This window comes from Hylaeus volcanicus, chromosome 1 (assembly GCF_026283585.1).
Source record: "Hylaeus volcanicus isolate JK05 chromosome 1, UHH_iyHylVolc1.0_haploid, whole genome shotgun sequence".
In the NCBI taxonomy this organism is placed as follows: Eukaryota; Metazoa; Arthropoda; class Insecta; order Hymenoptera; family Colletidae; genus Hylaeus; species Hylaeus volcanicus.
In genome coordinates this window covers 13,930,534-13,942,473 of record NC_071976.1, presented here as the reverse complement: position 1 = coordinate 13,942,473, position 11,940 = coordinate 13,930,534, and the positions used below count along the sequence as shown (strand labels likewise).

At 36.7% G+C, this 11,940-nt stretch overlaps 1 protein-coding gene across 1 annotated transcript; it reads right to left on the bottom strand.

Annotated features, from left to right (window-relative positions):
• Positions 1 to 6,691: 6,691 nt before the first annotated feature.
• On the bottom strand, positions 6,692 to 11,863 carry LOC128881611 (uncharacterized). Its single transcript, XM_054132849.1, has 2 exons — positions 11,564 to 11,863; positions 6,692 to 11,407 (listed from the first exon to the last, which is right to left on the bottom strand). The coding sequence occupies exon 2, from the start codon at positions 9,770 to 9,772 to the stop codon at positions 8,936 to 8,938; it is 837 nt and encodes a 278-aa protein (XP_053988824.1). The 5' UTR covers positions 9,773 to 11,407; positions 11,564 to 11,863; the 3' UTR covers positions 6,692 to 8,935.
• Positions 11,864 to 11,940: the final 77 nt, after the last annotated feature.

Here is an 11,940-nt window from a genome sequence, read left to right as displayed (position 1 = left end):
ATAGAAATGAAAATGATATGAATCAATTCTGTAGCTGTTATTTATATTATAGCAATCTCTCGATGTAACTACTCATATCATCGTTACCTCTGTATATATTTAATTGTCATCATTAATAAAAACACAAATTTTTATATTTTTCAAGATATTTTTTATGAGAGTTTAACTAGTGATGTGATGTTTCCCCGATGAAAATAAGCGCGAACACGACCTTATTCGGAGTACTTTTAATAATATAAAGTAAACAAATTATTAATTTTGTAAAAAAAACACTTCAATGTTATATTATAATATTATATTATGAAATTAATATTATATTAAAATAATATATTAATAATACTCTCATCAAAGTATCATGAAAAAAGTACAACTTTAAATTTTCATTAAAGAATGACTCATCGCTTGAATCCTAGAAGTCGAAAACATTAATTTGGTGAACAAATTGAAATAAATAAATAAAATCATACCTACTCAAGGTCCACACAAGCAAAATATTTAGGTCTTTTTCGGTCTTTACGATTTGAACCTCAAACTATATTATTACTACTGAGTATAATTATTAAAATAAGAAATTATGAATTGTACTAAAATGTGAGCTTCCAAAAAATAAAACTTATTCTCGGATCTTTTTAGAAATGAAGAATTACATTGTATTAACGAAGGCATAAACATATGTAAAATAGCAAATATAATTTAAAATACTATATCTGAAACTACATTTTATATATTATATCAACTCTACTTTCTTAAATCAAGACAAATACTTGAAGTATTCTCTTTTTAAAAAAATATAAATATAAATTACTTTTTACCGCAAGTTTATATCTATTCTCGATTTAATTTTTAAAATAGCATACTTCAACGCTACCGGTGAGAACAAAAGTATAAAGGTCGATAACATTCCAAATATATTGTTAGTAAAAACTATGAGTAACTCAATTATATTGTACGAATAGCCGCACCCACGTATTCATTAAAAAAGTTCGTAATAGAATCACTGTAATCGTTTACATTACGCATTACCAAAGATTCTAAAAGCGTATTGATAATATTTCATAAATTTGTCTCTCGTGATCCGTTGATTCGTGTCTCGAGTTTGTTGAAATAAAAACTTCTGAATTCTAAGTACAATGGTATCGCAATTAAATGCAACTACTACAACAAAGAACTGCTCACGTAAAGAATATGAAATGACTTGCACGCTATGATTACTGCGGAGCAAGCGAACGTATGCACTATATTATTCGTTTCGCTCGATAATCCTATGTATGTGGCACATACTATGTACACGCAAAAATACACGTTTGTATTAAACCTTGCACGATATTTAGAGAAATACGTACTCTTTCACTGGCTTCGATATTATGAGTAATGTTGCATCGCCCTGGTACATTTGTTCAATAAATTGCGATTGGCGAAATTTAACATTGCCTAGAACGTGAAAAATGATATGTTAATTAATCTGTTTAATCTGCTTAATTAATTAATTATCCCGAGTGCAGGGAAAACAGCTTGATGATAATTAGTTATAAAAGATTGAAAACGAAAACAAAATTACAAAAAAAGACTTGATAATGAATATAGAACGCTTGAAGGCGAGAAGATCTAACAAGGGAACATATCCAATTGTCACAGACCGATTTTGATAAAATTTACGTGGTAGGTAGTTCTCAAAAAAATATTTGACACGTATTTTTTTATCGGCAATCGTCCATATTGAAGAGGTGAAAATAGCCCCTAAAGAGGGGGGTGAATACCATGTTTTTTTAAATATCTTGAAAACTAGAGGAGTTTGGACAAAAATTTTCTTTCAAAAATATGCGTTTTTGAATGGGTAATTTACTCATGCCAAAAGAAATTGTTTATTTATTCATTTATTTAAATAATTTACTTTTTAATAAAATATCTTTTTCTGTTAATTTATGTTACTAAATATTGTTTCTCATTCGTGAAAATTCATATGTGTAAACTACAGGTTAAATTTAAGGATAAATGTTTTTCGAAATTTTGATTTTCACCATATAACAATTATAATTATATTAAATGGGGAATTCCTTCTTCCGCGCCAAAAGTGTGGCTTCTTTATCATTTTTGTTTTCATAAAGTATGCAAGATTTTAATTTGAAATGTTACACACGTCTCAAGTATTATTTTAGAAAGATGTATACATTTTTATGGAAAGATTTATCGAAAAATATAAATGTTACAGCCCGTTGTTCATGACACCGTAATGAAAATATTAGCCGTTGGTTGACTTGATCTCTACCGTTCGAATGAACTGAAGTAAATAAATCAATTGGCGTTTTATTCAATAAGAATGTCGTTATCCTACTGCGAAAAAAAATATCAAATAAAATATTGTTATTAACGAACGAGAGATGTTATCGAACAATCGAATAAAGTGTCGTTAACACTTTATCTACCGGGCAATTTAGAAACAGTCTTTAATTCAAAAAAGAATTTTTTACAGTAGCATATGCCAATTTAGGCTGCCAATAATTCCTTCATACTATTACTAGGTATATTGAAAGCCAAGTCTGTTTCCAAAAACTGAACATCGTAAGTAGACAACCATCAAAACAGTAAATAAATTCGGAAAGCTAAATACTAGAATTAAAAAACCTATAAATAGGCTCCCGATAAATAAAGTGTTAAGGTGTTTTTTTTTTACTCAGAATCCATCATAATTAGTTAATAATTTATTGGTTTGTCCATTGATGATAAATAGTAGTATAGCAGTACATAGAACGATAGTAACTCTCAAGGATCATTCTTGTCACGATTTTTATAGTTATTAAGCAATCATTAAGGATTTCAGTGAGAATTTTCGCTTCGCCCGATTGTTTGCTACATTCTATAAATGAATTATTAACTTTTACGACTCGTAGAGAATAGTATAGATCGTTGTAAGATTCAAGAAAAATTTCTGGTATCATCTCGATTTTTATTAAACAAGCATCGAAGGTTTCAAGTCTTGACTACGCGTTACTTCGTTAGAAATATTCGCTTTACTCTATGGTTTATTAACTTTTTGCATATAAATAATGGACCTTGGTACTCGTGGAAGACAGTATAGATCATTCGCAACATTCAAGAACCGTTGTTGATACGATTTCGATTGAAATTAAAGAGTTATAAACGTTTTCCGGCGATTAGTAGGTGCAAAATTTAAATTTGTTTGTTTGTTTTTCTGTATTATAGTGTTGTCCTGTCGGACAGATTACACTTTTCTTGAGAATACAAAGTACTTTGGTTACATACTGTTGCATATGTTACTAAGAAGGATACGATTGCCCTAACTATAGATATTTGTCTAATGCTAGCAAACTATAGATATTTGAGTTATTTTCTTCAATTTCTTTTCCTATTTTTCCATACAGGTTCAGTCTTTGTACATTGTATAAGGAACATTCGAACATTACATGTTCTATTGTTTCCTCACATTGTCGATTATTCTTTGTGTCGTCGCATCGCTTCTGCTTCATCTTTCCCCGAGGACTGCTGGTTTTTGATCTATTCCTAAGACAACGTTCAACGCTCCATGCGCGTTGAATAGAACTTTTATCTGAAATTTCCAGATTCCCCAGTTCTCGATATTCATGAATTTGTTCACTCTCGACAACTCGCTTTCCATTTTGACGGTTATATTTTCCACGGTCGCACAAAAGCAGGGAGATAACTTCAAAAGGTTGGTTTCTCAAGTTTCGAGATTTTGACACGTTGTTACACTTTACTATTCACCGAAAACTATTCCTCGCATAATTGAGAACTGGACCCATAACCTGTTAGGGTTTGAGGTGCGCAAATTACCTTTTGAAATGTACAAGAAAATAGGGAATATGTATATTATGTCGATTACAACGTGCTTTACATGGTGAGAAAAACAACAGAACAAAGGTAAGTAATTTTTAAACAAAAGTCGCCTAGGTGGCGTGGCAGTGGAGGTCAGGGATACCAATCTATAACAGGAAAAAATAAATTATTCCAACAAATCCTTTTAAATCTATAAAACCACGGTTTGTATTTACTTTTCTTTTTAATTTCCCATAGATTCTCGAAGTATAAAGCCCCCTTATGCAATCCTACATCTTCTACTCTATCAGAAAACTGTTCCCAGATCAAGTCCTTAATCTTAATTGCCAAATCACAAAAAGGGACTATCCCTTCTACCTCATGCGCTATTTCTGTATATTTTTTAGCGGTTTCGTCTGCCATTTCATTCCCTGAGATACCGACATATGAGGGTATCCACCCTAATGTCATGTTTTTGTCTTCGCTGTGTATAAAAATTTACATATCTTATCTATACATCCGTTATCTACACTACTAGTTTTTACAATATCTTTATCTTTATGATTTTCTATTGCCGTGAGTACTGACATTGAATCGGATAAAATCAATATAAACTCTTTCTCGCAATTGATTGCTTCCTTCAGCGCGTTAAAGATCGCGATCGCTTCCGTCGTAAAAATCGTTAAAGCTGTATTGACTCCTAAGCCTTTTTTGATAAAGTTATTATCTCTTTGTTCCACAAACAAGACTCCATTGGCCAAAGCATTAGGAACTTTAGAACCATCTGTGTAAAAGAATACCGTTTTTTCCCTATCCAACTTATACTTGTCCAGAAATGCATGGGGAGCCACCTTAACCGGGATCCCTCCCCTCTCGATTTCTTTGCCCAACTTTAAGTCTATGACCAGATTCCGTCCAGCCTGTTCACACCCATCAATGTAATTTTTCCAAAAAAGTATTTGCTCGTACAGTTTGTTTCTTTTCATTATAATTGCTTCAAAAGATTTAACCAGGTGAAACATTTTTTCTGCGATATATGGTTGTGTTATCTTGATGTACCATACTTGATTCAGCACCCCCAAATTTGCATGTCTATCATAAATCCGTTTTTGAAAATCTAATGTTATGCTATTGCTCCTTTTTTTCTCAAACTGTTTTAACCAGTACTTGGCAGCGGCCATCCTCGCTTTAAATTGTATGCCTATTGTATGACATTGATAGGTGTGGACATCCTGAAACCTACAGCAGCTCGTGAAGCTGCCGATTCGACTTTTCTTAGTTGTTCTTGTAAGTCTAAACTGGCGTTTAGCGTCAGAAATATCAGTGTCCCATATTCTGAGATAGACGAGACCAAGGACTTTACCAAGTAAAGTGCCCAATGCTGTTTAATACCTGTACTACCTCAACAAAGATAATTAATAACTTTAACTCTTTTCCTCACTTTACAGACTAACTCTTTTATGTGTTGTGACGTGGCAGATTGCCACGCACCGACACGCCACCAAAGTCGCCGAGGGATAGGACTGGACGACCGCTGATGACGACCGCGCCGATAACGTGATTCGAATTTAGCCGCCATAGAATGCCGCGCGTCTCCGACCAATGAGGTGCGGCTGGGGGAAGCGCGTAAGCCAACGCACGCGACGAGCTCGCTTACCTAGGGCTGTTCAAGTACCCGAAAAAATCAAGCTGAGTTGGACTCGGCTCGAAGTCACGAGCCGAGTCGAGTACTTGAGTAAACCGAGTAGCTTGAAAGATTCAAGCTACCCGAAAGAAACCAAGTAACTTGAATTTTTCAAGCTACCCGAATAGAACCGAGCGGTCCGAAAAAACCAAGCGGCCCGAAAGAACCGGGCAACTCGAATGGTTTCAAGCTTTTCCGAGTACACATGTTAGTTCGCCGCCGGGCAACAATGGTATCATAAAAAGGATGTAGCAAACTAGACCCAAAGAAGGTCGACTATCATTTTCCGTATTTCTTATCAGATCTTAACGAATGTATTGCCAATCGATTCCTTATGTTATCTCGATGAAAATGGTACCAGATACGATACAATTCGGATTATTTAGAAGGAAATTATACGGAAAAAATGATTTGCACGCTTTTTGTCTATCTTCGTTAAAAATAGTCCTATTTATATAGTGTTTAGTAGCGCTTTCATCAGAAAAATGTAAGGAATCCATCGGCGTCACTCCCGTAATAATACGATGCATATGAAGTGAAATCGGGTGATTGCTGAAAGCCATAAATCAAGGGTTCAACCATCCAAAGCGCACGTATGCCGACTTTAATCCACGATGAACCTCAAAGGGTCCGAGCATTAAAGTGTAAAATGTTTGTCATGATATGTTCACTTTTTATTGTGTTTTATAAAAGTTAAAGAAATAAATTGCACTACTGAATTCCTGATGTTATACTGATGAAAACGCTACTAAACACTATGTAAATCGGACTATTTTTAACGAAGATAGACAAAAAGCGTGCAAATCATTTTGTCCGTATAATTTCCTTCTAAATAATCCGAATTGTATCGTGTCTGGTACCATTTTCATCGGGATAACATAAGGAATCGATTGGTAATACATCCGTTAAGATCCAATAAGAAATACGGAAAATGATGGTCGACCTTCTTTGGGTCTAGTTTGCTACATCCTTTTTATGATACCATTGTTGCCCGGAGGGGGACTAACATGTGTACTCGGAAAAGCTTGAAACCATTCGAGTTGCCCGGTTCTTTCGGGCCGCTTGGTTTTTTCGGGCCGCTTGGTTTTTTCGGACCGCTCGGTTCTATTCGGGTAGCTTGAAAAATTCAAGTTACTTGGTTTCTTTCGGGTAGCTTGAATCTTTCAAGCTATTCGGTTTTTTCAAGTACTCGACTCGGCTCGTGACTTTGAGCCGAGTCCAACTCGGCTTGAAAGCCGCTTGAATATTCGGTCTTTGCGACAGCTCTACGCTTACCTCGTTCTATTCCGAAACGGAATAGACACGTGCGAGTCGGTACGGTAAGCGCTTCCTCCTTTACCTCACGCTCTTGGATAGGGTATTTTGGATTAATCGAGGTACCTGGTGGCTGCCGAGCACCCCGTCGGTCGGATTAGCGTAATTAGTTCTAAATCGTAATTTCGTAGACCATCTAAACGAACGAGTAACATCTAGTCGCGAACACGTTGTAACGCGCGTGGTGTTTTGACCGCTGCTGGTTACCAAGTCCCGCCGAGAAGGTCGAGCCCTTCGCGACCGCGTCATGACTGTCCGAACATCGTTTCCAAAGTCGCTTTTGTGCGAAATGCGATGGAATTTGGGCTATCGCGAACGAAGCGAACACGTGTTGACTAAAACGTAGTTCTCGTGTCGGTTACCGGTCGTCCCGGTAACCTTCGATAGCACGGCAGCTCGGCAGCATACACCGAATTTTGTAGAATTGAAGAAACACAATGTTTTTTTGTATTACTCCCCAAGTTGCATGGTGGGACGAATAAAATCGCACCATACTTTCATTATTTGCAAACAAATTTAATCTTTAGTTTTTATTATAAAACACTTCACTTGTTTATATAGAACTAATTTTTATATAAATTAACTTACCTCTACGATTTTTCACATAAAACCAGGAAAGAAATTTTATCACAATAAACCTTCCGCTTACAACAATTGTTGAACCGGTATTAGCATGTTCAAAGTTGCCAACATAAGTGCATACATTTGTAACATTAGATGAATATATTATCAACTGCTTTACGTAAATAAGACGAAATATAAATCTATACACATGCAGCTATTGCAAACTTTCGAGATGGGATTAAAAATGTCCCACCATGCATTACGGTCCATCAAAAAGGTGGGACACTTTTAATCCCACCGTGCCCCAAAGAGTTAACGAGTGCTGTGTCAATTCGCCCCGTCTTGCCATGGAGATGGCTCCCTAGGCTTCCTTTCCTCGCCGACGATCCACGCCTCTCTCCGCGATTCAGGTAGCTAGCCGCGGTAGACTTCGCGAAGTTCGGCTACTCACGCCGGTATCTCTTGATACCTAACGCCCGGGTTTTTCCGAAAAAGGCGTGAGAAGTCGAAAAACTGCAATTTTGCATGCTTCCCAATTCGGATCGCGAACCGAGTACCTTTACATCTACCAATCGCGGTTGCCCGCTAGGCGTCGCTGTTTGCTTCTTCATTTCATTATCCATAGCCCTTCTACAATATTTTTTCACTTCTAGTTCCCTGAATTACAGTTTTTTACGGTAAAACCGTATTAGACAGCGTCTTTCAGCACCCCCCGTCTCCTCATCTCTTCTTCTCCCCTTTAGCTTCCTTATGACGTTCTTCCTTGAATTTTTCTTTGCTTATTTCCGCGTTAATTTCTCACTTTGTCAGGACCTTCGTTGGCGCTTACCATCCACTTCACGGTTCTCAACGCAACTCCCCAAAATTTAAATTCCGCGCCGGTGGCGCCATCAGTTCAGTTCAGTTCTTTTATTAAAGTGATCAGTTTATACAGATATCAAAACTATTTCACTAATACTTTCTCTAGTTGATTACATCACATTTTTGTTTACATTTTTTTTTACAGGTTGCTTTATATCCGAACATACTTTCTCGCTTCGATCTCATTCACTCCCTTCTTATGTTTTTCAAATATCGATCACAAAAAAGATTCCTCCAACCCTGTATATTTAAATGTTTATGCGGTGATCTGTATACTAGTCTGATATCGCTTATCTCCCGACCGCGGTCGTCGGAAATCGTGAAATTAATAAATTCGTATTTTTTTTCTACATACTTTTCTTCTATGATTCTAATTTCTAATGTATTTTTATAGACTATAAGTAAACCTTTCCCTGCTGCTATATATTGACCTGATAATCTACTATTGTTCGTGTTCTCTGTTTTGTTGTGAAGGACTTTATAGTTTTTTAAATCTTTCCCGCTGTAAGCTTTCATCCACGTCTCACATACGCATAGGACATCGTATTCGCGTATAATTCACTGTAGCTCCGTGGTTTTATTGCTCACGGAATGTGCGTTCCAGGTCCCGATTTTTAAAAAATACGACATGTTTTGTGTTCCCTGTGCTATTTCATTACAGTCTTCTGTTTGGTCTCATCTCCGTTTAGTTTACTCCTTATTGTTTTTTGGAGGGAAGCCCTAGACTGAATCTATATTTGTTAAGGAGTCCGTAGATTTAAATGTCTCTGAATCGGATTCCTCGATAATGTTCTGAGTAACTGAGTATTCCTCTGTTACCGATATTTCATTTTCCTTCGTTTGGCCATTACCGTGCGTTGTAACTTCTTCTTGTCTTCCTATTTTTAGTTCTGTTTCCATATTTTCGTTACCTTCCCCGGCCTCATCGAGCTTGGGTGTTTCGGTTGCAACTCGTATTGGTGGGGTGTGTTTGAAATCTTCTTTTAATTGAGAATCATTGAAAAAGGACTTCCTTTGTGGGATACAAAGATCTTTGTTATCCCTCTCCCTCATCTGGCGGCTTGATATTGGTAAGCTCTGAGAGTACGTATTTCTTTGATACCTCTTTGGCTCCTCCTGGTTTTTTCTCATGTAATTATGTTCTTCCTGTGTTTCATGGTTGATGTTGTGCGAGTTAGCTCTTGCTTCAAACTGTTTGGGAGATTCGCTGTGATTGTAATTTTGTTTGGTATACGTGGTTCTTTTGTCCTTGTTTCCTTCTTTTATTGTTTTATTGTATGGTTTTTGGAATTTCCTTTTGGAGTTAAGTTGGTCAATTATAAAGTTCTTTCTATTATTTATTTTTATCCAATCTAGCAATTCCTCCCAATCTTTATCGTTATTATCAAAATTTCTGTTTTTGTTAAACTTGGACTTATTTAAAAGTTTATATGCTATTTCACTTTTGCCATTTCTTTCATCTCCCGTCAATTGGTTTATTTTGATCCTTTGTTCGATACCTGTGGTCTCTGTTGGACCTACTTCTTTAAGGACTTCGTATCTATTTTTTAGTTTCATCTGCTTGTGTTTTATTTCTGCTCCGCTGTCCCAATACGAGGTTCTAATTGGGCAGGGTCTGCTCTCCCATTTCTCAATATTTTTTACTTGGGTTTTAATATGTTGTAGTTTAGGAAAGTCATTGTCGTTTAGCCTGTTGTTGAAATCTGGGGGGGGGGGGGGGGTTGGGTCTTCTCCTTTCTGTGATACCCAGTTCTAATTTAGCTATCTCCCTTGCTTCACTAACGAGATATTTTTATAGGCCATAAGCTTAGTAATAGCTATCTCCAATTGTGCATAAATACATTTTCTATCCAATGAACCATGGTCTTCTTCACAGTTTACACACCTCTCAGGTTTGGTGCATTCTTCATGGTAGTCGTTACCGCATCTAAAACATTTTCTCCGTCCTCTCTTACAGTATTTTTTCACATGATCAAATCTCAAGCAACCATAGCACTGCTTGATATTCTTCACAAAAGGTCTTATTGTTAGATTAACGTAACCATCAAAAATGAGAATCTTGGTTGGTAGGCTACCTCCGTTGAATTTTACAAGGATCAAGTTGGAATTTCTGTATTCGAAGCCTTTATCTGTTTTTACCCTCTTTTTCAGCCTTTCTACCTCTTTCACATTTTGGCCGGGGACTATTTCTTCTAAAAGTTCCTTAGGTGAATAATCCCATTCACGTACCAGTCCCCATCTTTCTTCTGTACGGCGTGGGATTCTTACACTGTATCTTTTTTTGTCCATGTCTTCAAATGTTTCAAATATCTCTCTGCCGCCCCTAATGTGTTTGGACCGGATTTCAGCGGTCCTTCTATTTATCATTTTTATAGATTCCACTAACTGGATCTTTGGTCGAATAAATCTGAAAATATTTATGTAGTTGTTTCCTACATATTGTATCTCTATTAGCCCAACTTCTTTGTTCAATGAGTCAGGTTCCGTTGATATCGCTTTTTAACCGACTTCGAAAAGGAGGAGGTTACTCAATTCGACATGTATACTTTTTTTTTTTTTAAATGTTTGTTCACCGATTACGCCGAGATGGCTTGACCAATCGAAATGAATCCTGTTGCATCTTGTGGAGGCCCCCCCCCCCCCCCGTGGTCCCATTATCCCGACTTTTTGCGATTTGTTATTTTTTACCCGTTTTTTTGCCAAAAAACCATAATTTTGATTATGTATATCTGCCGATTACGCCGATATGGCTTGACCAATCGAAATGAATCCTGTTGCATCTTGTAGAGCATGTTCCCCCGAGGATCCTGCTGTCAAGACTTTTGCGATTTGTCATTTTTGACCCGTATTTTTACCAAAAAACCTTGATTTTTAGGTATGCTTGTCGATTACGTCGAGATGGCTGATGAATCGGAGTGAAACCTCTTGCATCTTGTCGAATATTTCTTCCAGTTGGTCGCGTAAAAGAAACATTTTGTGATTTGTCATTTTTTACCCGTTTTTTTTTTTAAACAGAAACATTTTGTCTTGCTTCTTACTCCGAGACGGATGGACCAATCAGATTGAAACTCCTTGCATCTGGAAGAGCATTTGCCATTTGGTCCCATAACAAAACATTTGTCCTTGTCTTATTTTTTACCACTTTATATCACTTTTTATCGCAAAAAGCGTACTATTTCACGTATGTTTAGCCTGAAACCGATGAAATCAATGAAACCCCTTACATTTTGCTGCCGGAGAAGTTTTCGCAATGATTACAGATGCAAAAATTTATGAATTTCTGTATTGTTTATAACTATTGTTATCGCAAAATTCCTATTATATGATGTAACTCGGTGAGGAAATTACCGAGCGCGATGGAACCTTCCGCCTTTCATGATAGATGAATTCGTGATGTTCCCATTTGCAAAAATTTATGGACACTTTCATTGTTTAAAACCATTGTTGGTGCAAACTTGCTATGCTCTGGTGTAGCTCAATAAGGAATTTACCAAACGCAATCAATCCTTTCCCATGTAGTTCCACATGTATTCTTGATAATCCCATTTGCAATTATACAGAGTGTCCAAAAAATGTTGGATCTCCTTGAATGGGGTGTTTCGGAGTGGGGGGTGATTTGAAACAATTTTTTCTTAACAAAAATGTTGTTCGAGGCTTCGTTAAGGAGATACTGACAGAAACCCCCGACCAATCAGAGCGCGAGTATGCCGGAGGAGCGCCTGCGG